The sequence below is a fragment of the Lynx canadensis genome, chromosome B2 (assembly GCF_007474595.2).
Source record: "Lynx canadensis isolate LIC74 chromosome B2, mLynCan4.pri.v2, whole genome shotgun sequence".
Lineage (NCBI taxonomy): Eukaryota > Metazoa > Chordata > Mammalia > Carnivora > Felidae > Lynx > Lynx canadensis.
Window position 1 is genome coordinate 20,344,641 of NC_044307.1, and position 21,576 is coordinate 20,366,216.

Consider the following 21,576-nt stretch of genomic DNA (forward strand, 5'->3'; position numbering starts at 1 on the left):
CTGGCCTCCTTATTCTTCTAATATGTGCCAAACGTGCTTCCACTTCAGGGCCTTTGCACTTGCTTCCTCTGGAATACTCTTGTCAGCCTTTTTTTCTTTTTTTAAATTTTTTTTAATATTTATTTTCGAGAGAGAGAGACAGAACGCAAGCAGGGGAGAGGCAGAGAGAGAGAGAGAGGGAGACACAGAATCCAAAGCAGGCTCCAGGCTCTGAGCCATCAGCACAGAGCCTAATGTGGGGCTCGAACCCACGGACTGCAAGATTATGGTCTGAGCGAAAGTTGGCAGCTTAACTGACTCACTCACGCGCTCCATTGAATACTCTTGTCAGATTTTTGTACATTCTCATTTCCCATCCATCTCTGCTCAGGTGTCAGCAGTGAGAACTTCTTAGCTACTCTGTAATAATCATGTTCCCTCGCTCTGGCATTCTCTGGTCTCTTTACCTTGCTTTTTCCTCCAGAGTATCCACCCCAACCTGGCATGCTAAGTATTTATATGCTATCTGTCTCCTCAACCAGAATATAGGTTCTATGAGTTCGGGGACTCTGATTGTTCTCTCTAGTACCCCTGGCACCTAAAACAGTGGAGTTCCGAAGTAATTACTTGTTCCTTGAGATGAATGAATGAGAATTCAGCTAACATCTAATACCAAGCCAAAGTTACTTGCTTATGTATGTATTTGAGGTTCACACATACCAATCATGATAGAATGTATTTGTTTTTCTTGTGTGAGGACAGTCGGGACATTGTCACCTATCGTATGTGGCACTACTGTATGTGGTGCTAATTTCAAAAAATCTTTTGGTTGAGAGAAAGTAATTTGACATTTCTTGACTCTTTAAAATAAGTATGGTCTCCTGAAATGCAGACAACAGGGGAAACGGCTTCCTGCTGCATTAGGTACAACCAGTAAGTGATGTGGAAGTGATAGGAAGGTTGAATAATAGGCCTTTTCCTCTTGGGGTCTCTAATCATGAAGAAGGAATGTTTGGTATGGTCACGTGATTTTCTTGTATTTTAGAAAAGCAGGTTTCATTAAATTTAGAAAGTAAACCTTTCTTATTTTGTGGCTAAAGAATTAAAAAGTCAGCAACTTCTAAGGGACTGAAATTTCTAAAAATGGGCGTTCTGTCTGAGCACAAAGACAATCCCTGTAAGGAACAAAAGTGTGCCTTTGTCAGATGTGTTCTAATTAAAATTTTAAAGGACATAACAGATGACAAAATAATGTCATAGTCTTGTAATTCTTCTCTTAGGTTAAGCCCAGAATGATCTGAAAATGATGAAGCACCCAAAGACCACAGAATGGATTTTTTTTTAAGTTATGTTCAGAGTCAGGGGGAAAAAAATCCAATCAGGAAATGATAGAACCACTGCTTGGGAAGAATGATGTAATATTAATATGCCACAGAAAGAAGGCAGATCTAATCAGCTCCCATTTTGTTTTGTTTTCATCTTTTCTGTTAGAACAAACAATGATTGGGAACATAATTTTCAGGGCTAAAATATTATCTTTGATATAACTAAAATAAATGGCTACTGATAAAAACATTACTTTTTAAAAGCAGAATCCTCCTCTTTTACCATATTCTCACAGGGAGGGACCTAACATTTTTCTGAAAGGGAAGTCACAGTCCCTGCCCTGCTGAGGAACTTGGGACCTATTCGGGACTAGGTTTGGGTAGGAGAGGAAGGCATGTTGTGAAACACTACTAAACCTCTGTGTAAGCAAATGCAAGGTAAAGTGGTGAAATACCCACATACCTGGTAAAGGAATTTCAAATAAGAGAAAATCCTTATAGGGAAAGGCTTAATCTAGGAGGGCTTTATTATGAAGCCAGGACACCATAAACTGTTCTCGTAAGACAAGTAAAACATTGTCATTAGGAGACAGGACTAAGGAAAGCATTTTCAGTAGGGATAGTAAGTAGAATAATAGTAATAACAACCTTCCTTGACTGCTTACAATGTGTGAGGAACTTCTCTAAGTGCTATTAATATTTAAATTACTTGTCAGCCTAGTATCCACTCTGTTATCTCATTTAATGTCAGTTCTGAAGTCCTCTCATTAGTTGTTCCATTAATTTTACAAATGACGAACTGAGGTGCTGAGGTGTTAGGAAAAGCAACAGTGACAGTGCCTGGCTCATAGCAAATGCTCACTCGATATTTGGCAAGTGAATGAGTGAGCAAGCAAACATGCAAGTTACACAACTGAGTGCTCAACTCTACATTTGACTACAGCTCCCTGTCACCTGCGTGCAAAACAGTGAAGTGAAAACATTTGTATACAGAAATAAAATGGGTTCAGTAAATGAAGAGGTCTGAAGAACTAATGGTTGAAAACCAGTTTCATTGATGAGATCACAAGAGGAGAATGTTGAGGGTATGAGCCATGCCTTTAGAGGCAGGGATCTGATTGTATTTATTTTTGAAAAAATTTTAAAAATTTTTATTCAGTTTTTGAGAGAGAGAGACAGAATGCAAGTGGGGAAGGGGCCGAGAGAGAGGGAGACACAGAATCTGAAGCAGGCTCCAGGCTCTGAGCTGTCCACACAGAGCCCGCCGTGGGACTCGAACTCACGAACCTTGAGATCATGACCTGAGCTGAAGTCGGACGCTCAACTGACTGAGCCACCCAGGCGCCCCTTACAACCTGCTTTCTGCACTTATTAGTCATATTACCTACTGTTTGTACCTCAGGTTTTTATAGATGCCAGAAATCTGTCAAATGGGATAGTGATCCTCTCCTAATTTAGGAAGATGGGATTGAGAGGAGTAATACATGGAAAGTACTTAGGACAGGTCTGGGCACATAGTGATAATAAATAACTCTAATAATTATCATGAGCAGTTGTGGTTCATTAGAAAGGGAAGTCACTCGAAGGAAACAGTCCAGAGAAATTTATTTGAATCTGGCAGTGGCAGTCAGGATGAACTAGCAGGCAAGAGCAGAAGCAGGAATGGGAAGTTGTTGAAGCCTTGTGGGTACCAAGTACTGCCTGCAAGAGAGAAGTTTGTATGAATGAGAAAAAGGGAGAGGGAGGGCTAATGAATCAGAGAGACATTGTAGACATAATGAGAATGTAATGATAAATTTATCAGGCATTTTATATCTTTTTGGAGAATTCTGAAGTCATTGTTGACAACTTGTCATTGGAATTAGTACCTAAATGCCCTTGGCTTATACCTCAAGGCTCATGAATAATGTTGGTTCTAATTATGACATCCTAAATATATTGGCAAAACTTCTTTTTTCCCTTCTAGCCAGCCTATCACAGCCAAAATAATATCAGTTTTTTTGCATAGTTTCTTGAGATCTAAAACAATTCAAGTTTTGGGGGTGTTTCTTTTAGCTAAGTCTTGAACAAGGGCTGCTGATTGAAAACCCATTGTCTGTTTTATTTCAGTGCAAACAGCTTCTGATGCAGTCTGTAGACTCCAACAGAAGGAGCAGGAACGAAAGAAGGTAAAAGTACATCATTTGGATAATGGGACCTACAACTCCTATTATCATCATATTATTAGCAGTTGCTTTTTATTTAAAAAGTCTCTGAATTTGTTTTCTTTATGCAGTGATTTAAAAGGTTTAAAAATGGCTGATTCATTGAAGATGTGTTCAGGAGGTATGAACACTTGATTGTACCACCCATATTTTTATAATTCAAATTGCAGATCTCTTTTTTTTTTTCCTTTTCAACATTTCCAACTATTCCCTGAAAGCAGTATTTGTCTCATTGAGGAGAGAGAATAAGACTTTTACATGGAACAAAAAATGCCTACCAGATTGGGAATATAAATCTTTTCTTTGAGCCTGAAGCACTGATGAGGATGTTATGTGTATTTCTTCTAGAAAAGGAAGCATTCGTGCCCGTGGATGGGTTACTTAATGAATAGTCATAAGAGTATGCGAAACACTTGCTGGGTAATGCTTTGCTTATTGAAAGTATATCTTAAGTAAGTTTAGATGTAGAAAAACAACACAAGAATTTAAGGTCCTGTGATCATTTGCTATTTTCACTTACAGTTTCCATAAAGTATTTTTATAACTTATTCATTGTTCTGAACTAATAAAGATACACTTTTTAAGAAATGCTGAAAATACTGAGTCACTCTGAATATAGTATCTTTTGTGGGTAAATAAGTGTTGCTATCTCCATTTCTCTGGAATGTGCTATGGTTAATCCACAATAATAGTTCAGATCTGCACTGTATATAAAAATACAGTGGAATAAACCATGCCAGAGTTTACATTGCTGTACCCTCTGCTCAACTCTAAATATTGATACAGAGTTTAAAATTCAGCAATTTGGTGAATTAGGCCTTAGTGAAAGGACTAAACATTTCAGGCAGGTGGGAAGGCTGCCCGAGAGGTGTAAGGTCACAGCAGGCTGGGTCAGGAAGCAGGGCCATTGAGCGTGTTGATAAAATGGCAAGGCAAGGCCACGGGCAGGATCATCTGTTACGGTGTCATGCTTGCATCATGTCCAGAGAACACTGTAAAGACAAGCACAGGACCTTACATAGGCCATGCCAGGCTGACACCGGATGTGTTTCTTTAGTTCTCTCCTCTGCAAGGTGCCAGTGGGGATATTTCAATTTGTTGAGTGTAAGGCAGTTCATACACTCAGGAACTAGCAGTCTAGAAGAGGGAGCCCCAAACCACTAACACTAGTGCAATGTAGGATAAACTAAGAGCTGTGATCAAGTTTCGAAGAACTTTGTAGGATCTTGGCTAAAGTATTCAGAAGATGGTGACATTCAAGCCCAGCCTTGAGTAGGGACTCAAGTTTGATAGGAACTCAGTTTGATAGAGGATGGGAAGAAAGATATTGTAGGGCAAGGAATACAGTGTAAGCAAAGGTAAAAGATGTGAGAAGTCAGCAGTCTCACGCAGCTGATATGTAGAGTATCTAAATGGGTATTTCCAGAGATAATTGTAGAGTCTTGAATGCTGTATTGAACGGTTTGTTGTTGAGGGCATCAGGAGTATTTCTGTTTAAACAGAAATACTAGTGGATAGAACTCTGGCTGTACTGGCTATTCCTGTAAATAAGCAATTCTCTTGGTTTTCAAAATAAAATAAAAAAGTTGTGGTAGCACGTTGCTTTGTGATTTAAGCAGATTCATGTGAATGTGCACTCACACATTATTGGTCTTCCTAAGACATTGTCAGTGCAGTTATGATTGTGATTAAATGTCAATTTTTGTCATTCTTGGACATAACTAACCTAAAATTATAATTGGAATAGTTCCTCTTGTCACTTGGAACTTTTATCACATTTGGTGTATTAACTGTATATAGGCAGGAGAATGACCGGCTTAGGTGAAGAAGTAACTGGCATCTTCTACTTGTAGTAGTTCCTTTTGTCAGCCAACTGTTTGCCCTTGGACAGGTCCTTGCCCTTCAAGCTCCTCATCTGCAAAATAAATACCGGTTTTACTTACCTGATAGGTTGATTCTCTCCTTACCAGATAAATTGTATTACGTAATCTACATGAAACAGCTTTGCAGATTGTCTGTCACTCCAAATGTAAGGCACCATTTCTCCCCTGCCAGCCCAGCCATTTGTTTAAGGTGCAGGTGTTCACTGTGCGGATAAGAGCCCTGCTGTGGGCTGGTTAGAGTTGGTGAAGCATTGAGAATCCTGCCCATTCATGATTTTCTAAATTAAAAGATACTAAGATACCATCACATGGTTTGAAAGAAAAAAAAAAAAATGGCCTCAAGAAATAATAAAAGCCCTTAGATTATGTTGATCTTAAATATACTTCTTATAGGTATTATGTCAGAGAATGTTACTAAACCATTTTTTAATGTGGAATACACATTCAGTACAATGTACTGAAATGTGTTTCACTAAGAATTAGTATGCCATTTATGAAACCTACATGTATAAGAATCTGTTCTAGGGGCGCCTGGGTGGCTTGGTCGGTTAAGCATCTGACTTCGGCTCAGGTCATGATCTCACGGTCTGTGAGTTCGAGCCCCGCGTCGGGCTCTGGGCTGACAGCTCAGAGCCTGGAGCCTGTTTCACATTCTGTGTCTCCCTCTCTCTCTGCTCCTCCCCTGTTCATGCTCTGTCTCTCTCTGTCTCAAAAATAAATAAACGTTAAAAAAAAAAAAAAAAAAAAGAATCTGTTCTGATTATTTTCTCACGATAATTTAATAAAATTAACCAGCTGAAAGTTACACAGAAATGTATTTCTCAGAGCTCAGAGAAAAGTAAAAATTCCTTATATCCTTTCAGGGCAATAAACTTTTAGTCTTTGTTTCTTTTCTAGTACTTCTCTAATTAGCAGAATATTTGAAATATGTATCTTTAAGGACATTTTTTTTTTTTTACTGCTCTATCTGGTTTTTGCTGAAACTGACATGGCAGAGGTTTCAGATTACATATATATATATATATATATATATATATATATATATATATAAAAGATGTAGACATAAAGTTTAATGTTTTATCTAGCAAAGGTGTACAAAGCAAAATCGACCTGTAGCTTCATTTTACAATCTAATGGTAATTGTTGCCCTTGGTTATACTTTTGGCTACATTTTGTATATTTGAATACCTCTCAGGACAAAGAAAGATGGGAGTAGTAATGGAATAAAATAGACTATTGCCGTTAATCATTAATTCTTTTATGTCAAGACAATTTGTGGAATTCTGTGGGAAGTAAATTATGATAAACGTCACTCATCCAGATTACACTTCCCACAATTGATACCTAAAAGTACATTCAGAAGAACAATAAATGCACATTCCCCAGTTATTTGACATATGTCTTGAAAAACTACCCACTAACGCAAAGCTGCATTTTGGAAGCTAGCATTAAGAGTAGCGAAATGAAAATACAACTAGCTTAGAAAATTCACTGACTCTGAAAAATATTCCATCAAGGGAAACGAGCTGTTAATATCTGTAAGTAGTTTAAACTTAGATTCGTGCACAAGTGTCAGTTTGTGAAGCCGTATTCAACCAGACTGGACATGATAATAAAATAAACATGAATCCTTTAATTCATCTTGTCTCTAGAAATTTATTAGATTTGGTTATACCCCTGCATGATTTTTTTCATGAGAGTAGTGAAATAGCATATACATTATTCTTGATAGAGCTTAAAAATACAAATAGATCAGTATGTAGTATTCTATTTAAAATCCTTACTGATGGCAGTTATTCTGACACTTCTTACTAAATGAATTAAATTCTTTATTTGTTGGTGTAAGGCATAGGTAAAATTAGTGACAGCGTATTATTGACATATTTGAAAGGGCCTTAGACTTTCATTGGCTTATTCAGAGTTTTCCCTTAGACTAGGGTTTCCCAGCCTCTGCAGTATTGACATTTTGGAACAGATAATTCTTTGCTGTGGAAGCTGTCCTGTGCTTTGTGGGATGTTTAGCAGCATCCTTGGCTTTTACCCACTAGATGCCAGTAGCCCATCCTCTTGTGCTGTGATAACCAAAAATTTGAGGGACAAGAGGGTCAAAATCCACCTCCCCCCACCCCAGTTAAGAATCACTTAGACATAATATATGCAAAACTTTTATGTATCCCAGAGTTCATTTATAGACCTGTTTAAATTTATCTCTAAAGAGGTATATGTAAGCCAATTTTTATTACTATTTCTTTCTCTCTTGTAGAAGGAGATAAAATCATTAGAGCTAAGTACTTCTGGTACACAGTTATGGTGTATTAATAAACTTTCTCTTCATTTTCTTTTTTTTATGTTTACTTTTTGAGAGAGAAAGGGAAAGAGAGACAGAGCATGAGTGGGGGAGGGGCTGGGAGAGAGAAAGGGAAAGAGAGACAGAGCATGAGTGGGGGAGGGGCTGGGAGAGAGGGAGACAGAATCCGAAGCAGGCTGCAGGTTCTGAACTGTCAGCACAGAGCCTGATGTGGAGCTCAAACCCATGAACCATCAGATCCCGACCTGAGCCAAAGTTGGAGGCTTAACCAACTGAGCCCCCCGGAAGCCCCTCATTATTTTTTTAAAGTTGGCATTTTCTAATTTTATCTTGAGAAAAACAAACGTATCCACTTATTTAAGAAATGCAGTTGATTTCATTTAGGAGGAACACTCTGAAACCTGATTTGAGAATTTTTTTGTTGTGGTAAAATACACAGAACATAAATTTTAACTATTTTTAAGTGTGCAAATCTGTGGCATTAAGTATACTCCTGTTGTTCTACAGTCATTACTACCATCCATTTCCAGAACTTTTTATCTTCCCCAGCTGAGACTCTGTGCTCATGGAACACTAGCTCCCCATCCCCACCCTCCCCCTCCATTCCTGGCGACCACCATTCTACTTTCTGCCTCTATAATTTGACTACTCTTGGCACCTTTTCTAAGTGGAATCATACAACATTATCTTTTTGTGAGTGGCTTATTTCTCTAGTATAGTGTCTTCAGGGTTCGTCTGTGTTGTAGCAAGTATCAGAATTTCATTCCTTTTTAAGGATCACTAGTATTCCGTTATATGTATATTCCATATTTGTGTATCTGTTCATTTGTGGATACTTGGGTTGCTTCCACCTTTTCGCTTTTGTGAATAACACTGCTTTTAACATGAGTTCATGGTTCTTCTGGGTATATATGCAAAAGTGGACTTACTGGATGAAATGGCAATTCTGTTTTTAATTTTCTGAGGAAAATTTCCTGTTTTCCATGGCAGCTGCACTACTTTATAGTCCCTTCAGCAGTGCACAAGGGTTCCATTTTCTTCACATCCTGGTCAACTTGTTATTTTCTGTTTCTTTGGTAGCAGCAGTCCTGATAGGTGTGAGATGGTCTCTTATGGTTTCAATTTGCATTTCTTTAAGGATTAATGATGTTGAGTATCTTTTCCTTTGCTTATTGGCTGTTTGTGTATCTTCTTTCTAGAAATGTTTATTCAAGTCCTTTGTCCATTTTTTAAACCAGATTGTTTTTGTTGTTGTTGAATTGTAGGAGTTCTTTTTTTTTTTTAATTTTTTTTTTTTAATTTTTTTTTTTAACGTTTATTTATTTATTTGGGACAGAGAGAGACAGAGCATGAACGGGGGAGGGGCAGAGAGAGAGGGAGACACAGAGTCGGAAACAGGCTCCAGGCTCTGAGCCATCAGCCCAGAGCCCGACGCGGGGCTCAAACTCCCGGACCGCGAGATCGTGACCTGGCTGAAGTCGGACGCTTAACCGACTGCGCCACCCAGGCGCCCCTGTAGGAGTTCTTTATATAGTTTGGATATTAACCCTTTATCATATATATGATTTACAAACATGTTCTCCCATTCTATGGGTTGACTTTCACTCTGTTCATAGAGTCCTTTGATACACAAAAGTTTTTAATTTTGATGAAGTTCAGTTTATTTTTACTTTTGTTGTCTATCCTTTTGGTGTTCTAACAAATAAGTCATTGCCAAATCCAATGTCTTGAAGCATCCCTCTCTTCTAAGAATTTTATAGTTTTAGGACTTAACATTTAGATCTTTGACCCATTTTGAGTAATTTTCGTATATGATGCTAGGGTTCATTTTCATTTTTATTTGCATGTGGATATCCAGTTTTCCCAGCACCATTTGTTGAAAGGATTGCCCTTTCCCTATTGAATGGTTTTGAAACCCTTATCAAAAATTACTTGACCTTATATGCAGGGGTTTATTTCTTAATTCTTCTATTCTGATGGTCTCTCTATCTCTGTGGCAGTACCACACTATTTTGATTATAGTAGCTTCGTGGTAAGTTTTGAAATCAGGAAATGTATTTTATAAAATGTAGGTTTTATTATTATTCAGATATGGTGAGGCCAACAGATAAGGGGGTGGTTGCCATGGAAAGGTTGTTTGTTACTCATAGTTCCCAAGAAGAGGATGCCTGCCATGCACATGGGACCCTATGAGGAAGCACCAGAGTTAGTCAGGAGGCAGAGAGTGGGGAAAATAGGTTATTGTAGTTGCAGCAGGAAGGAACATGTGAGGCAGGATTAGCAGGTTTAGGATTGGCTAATTTGAATGAGTTCAGCAGACTCTGGGGCATAGGGCTCTCCCTGGCTATCTGGCCTTGTGTGATTAGGGCAGGTGGATAGTGGCCCAGAGGGTGAGAGCCCAGTAGAGGTGGTTGGGGTATAGGCTCTGGGCTGGTTAGCTTGCATATAAAAGGTATGCTGTGGGGAGTTGTTTACTATCTCTAGGAATAGGCTGGCCCTGGGAGGGACAGTCTCTCCAGGGCAAAAAGGGTCCCAGATGTCAAAGCCTCCTGGACACATGGTTAATAGAGTGTGAAACCAACTTCATTCTTGTTTCAGGATTGATTTGGCTATTTGGTGTCACTTGAGATTTCATACAAATTTTAGGATGAATTCTTCTATTTCTGCAAAAAACATCATTGGGATTTTAATAAGGATGCCATTGACCCTGCAAATCACTTTGGATAGTGCTGACATCTTAACTACATTAAGTCTTCCAGTCCATGAACATGAGATGACTTTCCAATGACTGTGTCTTTAATTTCTTTTTCAGGAATGTTTTATAGTTATCAGTGTATATCTTTTTTCCTCCTTGGTTAAATTCATTCCCAAATACTTTATTCTTTTCAATACTGTTGTAAATGGAATTTTCTTAATACCTTTTTTGGATTGTTCATTGTTAGAGTATAGAAATGCACTAATTTTTGAGTATTGATTTTGTATCCTGCAAAATTTGCTGACTTTGTTTATTCTAGTAAGTTCTTTGTTGCAATCTTCTGGTTTTCTACATATAATATCATGTTGTCTGTAAGAACAGATAATTTTACTTCTTTCTTTCTGATTTGGATGCTTGCTCGCTCGCTCGCTCTCTCTCTCTCTCTCTCTCTCTCTCTCTCCAAATTGCCCTGGCCAGGACTTCTAATACTATGTTAAGTAGAAGTGGTAAAAGCAGAATCGCTGTCTCCTTCCTGATACTGGAGGGAAAGCTTTCAGTTCTTCACCACTGGATATGAGGTTAACTGTGAGTTTTTCACCTATGGCCTTTATTATGTTGGATAGTTTCCTTCTATTACTAGTTTGTGCAGTGTTTTTATCATGTAGATAAAACTTTGTCAAATGTGTTTTCTGCAGAGATTGACATGATTTTGTGTTTTTCCCCCTTCATTCTCTTGATGTAGTATATTTCATTTATTGATTTGCATGTATTGAACCATCCTTATGGTCCAAAAATACTTGTTTATGGTGTATGATCCTTTTAATATGCTGTTGAATTCAGCTTGCTAGTATTCATCAGGAATATTGATCTGCACTTCTTTTTTCTTATAGTGTCTTTGTCTAGCTTTGGTCTCAAGACATTGATGGCCTCATAGAATGAGTTGGGAAGTCTTCCCTCCTCTTCAGTTATTTGAAGAGTTGGAGAAGGATTAATGTTCATTCTTCTTTAAATGTTTGGTAGTATCACCAGTGAACTCGTCTGGTCTGGGGTGACTTGATTTTTAATGCCACGTGCTTTTTCATATGACCTCTTGCTAGAAAAAGAAAAACTAGTGCAAAGTTAGTTCTACCTTTGTTTTGAAAATTAGCAGGAGTCCCACATATAAGTCCCCAAGTGGGTGGTACACAGTGTGTGCCTATGGATTTTTTTTTAATGCCTATTCAGGCATATTCAGTCAGGTTTTTTAAAGCTCTTAATTACTTTTGAAACTGGAATGTAAAATACTTATTAGTTTCTGTCATTTTTAAAACATTGCTAATCCTGAGAGACTAATAATTTAAATATTTCATTTAAATAGCATTATATAGCAAAAAGAGTAGAAAACTGGATTTTTAACCTTACTCTACCCTGTTCTCACTGTGTGACCTTGGAAATTGGTCTATAGGAGCAGTGTATGTACAATATTTTATACCTAGAATAGACCTGGTTTTAACATCCCCCCAACAAAATTATTTTTAATTAATAAACCTGATGTTAAAGAATAATAACAAGAAAAAAAAATGCAGGTGGTGTTCTTTTTAACTTTATGTATGTAGTCACACTGGTAAAAAAAAATTAAAAATTTAAGAAATATTACACCACCAAAGGAAAAAAAGAAGAGATTAATAAATTTAAGTACATCAATTATTTTTTTTTTTAAAAAAAGGAAGCACCTATTATCCAAATTAATGTTATGGTAATGAGTAACAATATTTTAGTTTGCTTTTGATTCTTATGCAAATTTATTAATAACTTCATCTAATTTGATCTTTGACTATTTAAATAGTATTGACGGATTTATCAATCAGGTTTGAGTCATAGTTGATTAAAAATGCTTTTTTTAATAATTTTGAAAAATTTCTCACATGAAGCAATAGATACATAGTTCAGAAAAGTTTTAAGCATAAAGTAAGTCTGGAAGAGCTTTATAAAAATCACATATCACGATCAATTCCAGAAATTGCAATACTGTCTTTGTTTCTTTGGCAACTATTCTAGTGGCTCCCAATGTCCCCACAGTATAAAAAAGTTTAAGTACAAATAAAAACATATGCAAGTTTAAGTACCAAGAAAAGATAATGTAGAATAATGGATTGGAACTAATTCAGGTTTCATCTGCAGTTGCTCTACTCTCATTATTTAAGTGTAGTAATATTTCATTACTCCCAGGGAGTTGGAGGGGCTGAGCATCTAAAGAAAGCTTAAGTGATTCTGAATTATTAGGAATTTGCTTTTTAAATAAACGTGTATAGCCGACTTCACCTTTGTCTGGGACGGGCTATGTAACTAGAAGTCCTCTAAATTAACTTCAGTGTAAAACACAAAACTTATTAAAGGATAAACAATAGAAATGTGTTAATTTGAAACATATTATTAAAATTCGACAGTAACCTCAGTAATTATTTAGAGCTTTAGACCAAAGAGAGATTTTTGGTTTAGGAGTATTTTATCACCAGCATTTTTCAGTATTGTCAGTGCCTGCTGATGATAAAACACAGTCTTTCATTTGTTTGTGTCATTGATTTAAATTCTCTACAGACAATACACTCTCTTATTGCTTGCACCCAGGGCAGAGCTCTCCCACCCTCCTGCTGTTGCTGTGCCTCTCGTACATATTGTGTCATTACTGAAAAGAGAAGGCTGCAGACCATCCTATGTAATAGGACTTCATTTTGTTGTTCTTAAAGAAATACGTTTGTATAAACATCAGGAAAAAATCTTCAGTACTCATTGAACTACTAATAATGCCAGGAAAAAGGATCCTAGAGAAAGGATTTGGTATGTATGTAGGGGAACTATCACTTCCTATTAGACTTGTATGAATCTGTTTGAATGTAACTGTAGTTTGATGGAATTGTTTTTCAGATGTGTTTTAATTAGAGGAATACTTACTTCAGACTAAGTCTTCTGTGGAACCCCATTAATTGAACATAAAAGCAGAATGGCTATTTTTGAAAGTGATGGGCACAGGTGATGGTAGTGTACAGTTAGTTCAGTATTTATAAAAGATTTTTCCTTATTTCTGAGAGTTCTTTGTATTATAAACAGATTCATTGGCACGTCAAGCTAAATCTGTGGATTTTCTAAGTGTATGAACTGGGGCGCATGCTGGCATTAGAATGGCTTTGGTGGCACCGAGGACGTATTGTGGCAGTCTGTCAGGAGGCATATCTGCTGCTTCTGATGAAGCAGCTGCTCAGCTCCTTGTTATTTTGACCAGTAAAGTCACAGCTGGCCAGGTCGCATGTCCTCACATTTGGAGTAGATACACCCTAGGATAACCTTCACGCCTATTGACTTAGAACACTGTTTACCTTTTGCTTGAGTGATAAGTAGGAGACAGCTAATTGGGGCATTTTCTGCTATTGTATACAGTAAAACCTTATGTGTCTAGGAGTTTTAGCCAAGTTTACCACAAGGCTGAGGTTTTATCTTCTTTAAGCACACCACTTTTATAACTTTATCTTGGATGGAAATCTTTAAAAATGTCTTTCATACTTATTTTTTTTTTTTAATTTTTTTTTTTCAACGTTTATTTATTTTTGGGACAGAGAGAGACAGAGCATGAACGGGCGAGGGGCAGAGAGAGAGGGAGACACAGAATCGGAAACAGGCTCCAGGCTCTGAGCCATCAGCCCAGAGCCCGACGCGGGGCTCGAACTCACGGACCGAGAGATCGTGACCTGGCTGAAGTCGGACGCTTAACCGACTGCGCCACCCAGGCGCCCCTCTTTCATACTTATTTAAGCAGCTGATGTGTTTTGCAGATGGATTCTGAGTCCCATGGTCTTTGGGACCTGCAGGGCTCTAAGAGTAGGTGGCAGCCTGGGGAGGGCAGGAGGCTCCGTGATGTCCCCGAACCCCCAGGACCTCCTCTGCCTGCACGTGCTCCACACTATGTACACACGCTGCTTCACAAAGAAAATAATAAGTGCATATATATATATATATATATATATATATATAATTTCATACTTTCCTGGTTTTTGCAAAAAATTTACTAAATGTTATAGACTAACTTTCTTTATGAATTAGGAATTACTGAGAATATACAGTTTTACATTATGGTGAATATGGAGATGTCCTCAGGGAATTAAGAGAAAGAGAGAATGTTCTTTTTTTTTTTAATCTATTTTTTTTTTTTTTTAAGAGCGAGAGAATGTGAGCAGGGGAGAGGGCACAGGGAGAGCAGTAGAAGGAGAGAGAGAGAGAGAGAGAGAGAGAGAGAGAGAGCCTTTGACTTATGTATTTATTTGCTTGTTTATTTTGCGAGAGAGAGAGACAGAAGGCACAGGCAGGGGAGGGGCAGAGAGAAGGAGAGACAGTCCCAAGCAGGCTCTGCACCATCAGCACAGAGCCTGATGCTGGGCCCAAACTCACAAACTGTGAGATCATGACCTGAGCCGAGATCAAGAGTCAGACACTTAACCGACTATGCCACCCAGGTGCCCCAGGAGAGAGAATATTTAAGCTGGCTCCCCACTCAGCACGGAGCCCAACACAGGTCTCAATCCCACAACTCTGGGATCATGACCTGAACCGAAATCAAGAGTTGGATACTCAACCGACTGAGTCACCTAAGCACCCCAAGAGAGTGGTTTTCTGTACCAAATGCCCTCAAAGACTGTGTTTTAAGTTTTTGTTATCTGGGTTCTCCTGCCCTATATATAAGGCTGATGCCTATCATTTCTTCCGGTCTCATTTATCAGCATTTTTTTTCTAATTTGTGACATTTAATATGGTATACTTTTGGAAACCCAGTTAACTAACGGTTGGAATTATGTGTAAAGTGGGGCGCCTGAGTGGCTCAGTTGGTTGGGTGTCCGACTTCAGCTCAGGTCATGATCTTGCAGTCTGTGGGTTCAAGCCCCGCATCAGGCTATGTGCTGACAGCTCGGAGCCTGGAGCTTGCTTCGGATTCTGTGTCTCCCTGTCTCTCTGCCCCTCATACTCACGCTCTGTCTGTCTGTCTGTCTCTCTCTCTCAAAAATAAATAAACATAAAAAAAAGAAAAGAATTATGTGTAAAGTAAGGTAAGTAGATTCAAAATCAGAAGAGCTTTTCAGGAACACCACAATGCTTGTAATTGGACTTCTTGATATCTTTTTTTTCTTTTGATGGATTAAGTCTTACCATATAGTTCTCAACTAAATTTCAGGAAGATGTTATTTCCAGGTAGCCAAATTTTATTTATGTATATAAAGAGTATGGGATTGTCAGTATATGAATGTATAAACTGCCTTCCATTTTTTGTTTTTGTTTTTGTTTTTACTGATTGCTATGAAGAATGCAAGTTTGCATAGCACTTAACTGTTATTAAAAGTGAGAGGCTATGAAATAGAATGACTTTAAGAACTTCTTGATAAGAAAGCAAGACTAGATTTTCAACTGGATTAGAAACTGGTCAGCATTCAACTTCTTTTCACCTGGACTGTGAGGCCAAGACATGATCTGTCTTCTATGAAAAAGCTAGTTGGATGGATATATGTATATATATAAAATATCATAATATCCTGAAACTATAAAATAGACATACCAGTATTTAGCAACATCTTAAAGTCTTTTCTTAGAACCAGATGGTAAATAGTGGAATCATCAAGGAAGATTGAATTGAGTACAGGAATGGGAAGAGGAAAGTCACTTTTATTTGAGTGCCTGTATTCATATTATTACAAGAATCTGTTCCTGAAATTAAATTATTAAAATTAAAGGGAAAAATGGGGAAGATAAAAAGTGGTTTGATCTGGCTTCTAGATGTTTTGCTTATAATTCATATAATAGTAATATCAGTTTTCATTAAGCTCCACAGGCACTGAGCTAGGACCTTAACATGTATTACCTCTGGTCTTCATAAATATTATTTATGACTGTAAAGTATTAGTCTCCTCATTTGAAAGTTAAAGAAACTTTAACTTGCTCAGCCTCATGCAACTAGTAGCAAGTGAACCAGAATTTGAAGTGTGCTTCCCAAATCTTCATTTTTCTGTGGAGGTGTACTAGAAAAAGTGCTCTCTGGTGGGAAGTGGAGTCCAGCCTGTTGCCTTGTGGTCCAAATCACAGGGTTGGCTGGACCAGTTATGGTACGTATCCTAAAAGAGTAAGAAGAAAAGAAAAGGCGGTTAAACAGCATCTGAGCGTGCATGTTTCGTTAGTGTTTTCTGTATTTATTAAAAAGTAAGTTACAGCTAAAGCAGGATTCCATTTTTGAGGGAGCTCGTTTGCATTTTCTTCTCTCTGAGAATATAATATGTTTGCCAAAGTTCCATGAAAAGAGTTTAATGAATTCTTCATGTTTTATTCATCTTTTGGAGAATTGTAGTCCATGAGGCTGAAAAGTTAAAAGGTAAATGGATTTTGGTTAACCTGTTTCCCAAATTTATAGCGTCAACAACCCCTCCCTAGCCCTCTCACCCACCACCGTAGTGCCTGTGCAGGTCCTAGGGTCTGAGACACATACTAAAAGGGAACATTTGACTTTAACTCAAACCTCAGCCTCTAATCCAGCCTCTTTTCGCTTGAAAAGGCTCGGTGCAGAGGAACTTCAGATCACATTGGCAGAAAAAGCTCTTCTAATGGTTGTTTCTGTCTTGCGAAAGAGACTTTTAGCTACCTGTGTAAACCTTCCTCTGGAAAGATCCGATTTGCTCTTTGTGATAGAAAAGGCATGGGTTGGGTATCACAAAGACCTAAGTTTGAGTCCAACTTCATAGCTGAGTGACCATGAAGAAATGAAATGTGGTATCCTTTAAACCTTAATTTCTTCATCTGTAAAGTGAAAGTAATGTAATTTTATGAAAGCAGTTTTTAGAAGCAGGTAAGATAGGCAAAACAGCTAGCAAAAATATGCGCTTCATAAATACTTAAAGAATGATGGATCGTCCAGCTTTTCATCCTGTTTATCATCAGGACTCAGAGGGGAGAGAAACCGGAGCAGCAAGGACACATGGCAGCATGAAAACACAGCTTCCTTTTTTTCCTGTTACCTATCTTTCTGGTGTGGCCAGGCACCTGGGCACCAATGTCTTCTTCTACCAGGTGTCCTGTTTTCATTAGAGTGCTGGAAATTAGTGCTGACTTGAGGCGCTTTGTAACTTGTTATGGTCTGCATCTGTCACAGTTTTTGTTTGCTTCATAGGACTTAGTCTGTATCAAAGCTTAACTTCTGAAGACGTGTATGTAGAGCATTTAAGGCAGGGATAAAGGATAAAGTTATTTTGCAGACTCTCTTTTCCTCTTCAGCTCTTTGTTGTGCATCTTCAAAGATAATAATTTTAATTGTACTAAATGTATGCCTTTTTGACTTACACGTGGTTTTGTCTTTATTGTCGTGGTACTCAAAAGGAAATTTTTTCGTCTTCATCTAGAAATACTAAGAAAATCTCAAGAAGAACTTAATATATCTGACGCAGACGCGTTAGGTGTTTACTTACTTTAAGGGATGGAATTGAAGACATGTCTTCCATTCTTTTCCAGTGATTCACAATCTACTTTTTTCATGCATCTAAATATGGAAGACCTGCACTTTAATTTAATATAATAATGCTTCTTTTTGGCATATATTCTTTAAACTTGATGTAAAATTTATAGGTAGTTAAATGGAACTTGAGGAGAAATCGACGCATAAACTTTTACTTGGATTGTGTTTGATTTTGTCATTTAAAGATACCAGATATTTTTGAGATTTCAGAAATATGGTTACCCATGTTCAGTCTTGGTAAGAGAAGCCTTAGATGTTTCTATACGTCGTGTTCCTATTGGACATTAAAACTGTAATGCAATTTTAGCATGTGTCTTTCAAACTTATTGCTGTAGTAACCAAATATTAAGAGGTAAAGTTATGTTTGTCTCTTCTGCATAGCAGAATAATTGTCTGGAAAATGTCATGTGACTTTTAAATTTCTTTTCTCAGATTCTTAATGACCATTTAATAGCTAGTGAAAAACAGCATATAATCCAGTGGGAAGATTTCATGAAAGAACAACACAGCAAACAGGCTGAAGTGGATGAAGAACACAGAAAAGCCATGGAGAGACTTAAAGAACAGTATGCCGAGATGGAGAAGGACCTAGCAAAATTTTCAACCTTTTAAGAACTTGAACCACAAGAGTGACAAAGTAATAAGAAAACATTGACTTCCCCCCAAAAACTGTTCCCACCAAACCATTTAGCCTCTGCTTCAAGCTTAGCAATATATTCAGTGGCACTCTTACATCAGAAGAAAGAAAGGTCTTACTGGAGTCTTAAGTGTTTAATAGAAGAGAGCTACATCTTTCCAGTTTTAAGTGCCTACATATGATTATTTGAATGGGGAGGAGTAGCAGGAAAAATGGTACAAATTTGTTTTTTGTTAATCAGCATTGGGTGTTCTTTCCATTGATCATCTCAGAGAACTGTTAAGTACAGGCTTCTTAGAAAAATAATTTAATTCATTCTCACACAGAGTGAACAGTAGTTATTTGACTTAGAAGCAGATACAGTAGCTGCCTGTCATAACGTCCTTGGCTATTGGAAGAGTGTTATACAGTATTATTCCATGAGTAATGTAGACAAAACCACTGTCTTTGGAGCAGAGATCATATTTAAGAGAGGGGACAGTCAAAACCTTGTCTCTACTGAGGCAAAGATGGCCACGTTGGCCTTTGAACTGCCTGCTGGGAAAGGTTACAGATTTTGCAGTTCAGCATAATGCCGTGTGTTTCACTGAGTGACAAAACACACTTGTTAAATTTTGTGGCCTTCTGGCACTTAACATTTTCAACTTTTAAAACATACTTAGAAGGAAAAGCTTACCAAAAATATATTTGAATTTTAGCCTTTCCAAGAACCATAATCTTGTCCGTAGTATTCACCTCATTTACCTCGTTTTTGTGTCTGTTTTGCTGTGGGTAAGCTTTGTAAGATAAATAATGTCCATACATGTTTCAACTGTTTAATGAGTAATCAGCAGAATCTGCCAAGGAGTCCCTCTGGAACCATATAAAGATTCTGGCTCTGAATAAACCAGAAGTGTTTGCCCACATAGCAAATGATCCATGTTAAATGTAAATCCTTTTTTAGTGTTCAACGTCTGTTCTCATAAGCAGGTGTATTATGATGAAACATGTACCAATTCTGTCATCACTGTGATCTTTAAAAAAAAAAAAAATCTGCTTTTAACAGTCTAATTGAGGAATTAAATTGATTTTTTTATTTGCCATAAACCAAGCAAAATTAAATGCAATAATTTCTTGAGATTTATGGCAAATGAGTTTGAGGTATGGGTAAATCTTTCAAATATTTTTTTAGTGCTCTTCAGTAAAGAAAGGGGCAGGAAAGAAAATACCCAACTCTCTTGTGCTATCTCAGTCTTGCTACTGCAGAAAAGTGACAATGCTTGCTTGTGTAAATTTATGGCCCCCTGTCAAAGCTTCATTCTTGGCTCCATGTTGAAAATGTGATTAAAGTTAATAGAGGAGATGAAATAAGTATTTGAGATTTCTTTCAATAACACTGAACTTCTGCCAACTTTCTCTGTCCGCTACTGTAGGCTTGACAGGTTCATCAATCATTCTCTGGTACCTGGACTAAAAAAGAGCACTTGCTGACACAAAGGCATGTTGGAATTTTCTTAATTCTCTTTCAGTGGATGGAAAAAAATAAAACCGTACTTCCAAAAATAGCCCACACATGAAAAGGGAGGGGAACCTTAAATGAAAATTCCCTTTGTACTGTAGGCAGTTTTTGGAATGCTGTTAATTGCCTGTGCACCGTTTGAACAGATGCTATAACCAAGAAATCAGGACTGTGTGTGTGAGAGCAAACGTACTCTTAACTGGTTCCTCCATCCACTCGTGCAGCAGAGGTTTCTGATGGTGTTTGTTCATCTCATATGAATAATAAATACCATTATAAGTTCGTATATTTTACATAAGGATCTAAAGGACTTCTTAAACCAAAATGAATTGGTGGGCATCTTGAACTTTAAACGTTAAGATAGTACGTTCTTTCTTTATAACTTTGTGAGCTATTCAACATAGTGTGTAAAAGAGACAGTTGGTTTGCCTTCCCCTTAATATTTTCCCTCACATCTCAGTTTCCAAAGCACTTTTGATAGATATTTTATTTACCTAAAAAGTTAACTTTAATTTTCAACATTTCTACTGTTTATGTGGTTGAGCAGAGGTAATATAGGTTCTGTGTAGCTCACAGGATTATTTTATAATGATCAAATGAAATAATGTTCTGTCCTTTTAAAGTGCTATAGCAACATTTGTTTTTAAGGCCTAAGTATTTTCTGTTTTTCATTATGATTTCTTTTTTTGACTTACATATTTGCGGGTGGTTTTTCATTTCATAACCTGTAGATTTTTAAATTGTTCTTATAATGAATTTATGCTGTAATTGGATTGTGGTTAGAGAATGGGGCCGTATCAGACTGGTACATTGAAATTTATTTGCTTTATGACCTAAAATATTGTTAGTTTTTGTAAGTGTTTCATTAGTGTTTCAACATACACTGTTTTCCAGTTATTGGGTATCCATTAAACAAACTTACAGTGTTGTTCAAATTATCTGTTTCACTGTTGTTTTCCTTCTCAGTGATCCCTCAGATTCTGAGATATGTTGAAATTTCCTACTCTAGTGGATATTCTAATTCTTCCTGTCATTCTGTCAATTTTCATTTTCTGTATTTTGAAACTTTCTTATTAGGTACATATAAGTTTAGCATTTTCTTTCTTCAAAGCTTAGAATAAATCTTACATTTATAGTGTAGCTTCTATTCCTAGTAATGTTTTTTTTTTTTTTTTTTCAACGTTTATTTATTTTTGGGACAGAGAGAGACAGAGCATGAATGGGGGAGGGCCAGAGAGAGAGGGAGACACAGAATCGGAAACAGGCTCCAGGCTCTGAGCCATCAGCCCAGAGCCCGACGCGGGGCTCGAACTCACGGACCGCGAGATCGTGACCTGGCTGAAGTCGGACGCTTAACCGACTGCGCCACCCAGGTGCCCCCCTAGTAATGTTTTTTATTTAGTTTTGTATTACTTTTAAATCTGTGTTTTTTAACAAAAATTCTAGGTGGATTTTTTTCTTTCTATCTAATTATCTTTTAAGTGGAGGGTTTAATCCATTTAAATTTGTTGAAACTAGTAACTTACTAGGA

The 21,576-nt window shown here is 37.4% G+C and overlaps 1 protein-coding gene across 1 annotated transcript in view; it reads left to right on the forward strand.

Moving 5' to 3' along the window:
- The window catches only part of BLOC1S5 (biogenesis of lysosomal organelles complex 1 subunit 5), a 46,639-nt gene extending 25,659 nt beyond the window's left edge, over positions 1 to 20,980 (forward strand). Inside the window, exons 4-5 of the mRNA XM_030314878.2 lie at positions 3,414 to 3,472; positions 18,343 to 20,980. Coding sequence (XP_030170738.1) covers positions 3,414 to 3,472; positions 18,343 to 18,522 — 239 coding nt within the window. The 3' untranslated portion in view covers positions 18,523 to 20,980. The remainder of the gene's footprint in view (positions 1 to 3,413; positions 3,473 to 18,342) is intronic.
- Positions 20,981 to 21,576: the final 596 nt, after the last annotated feature.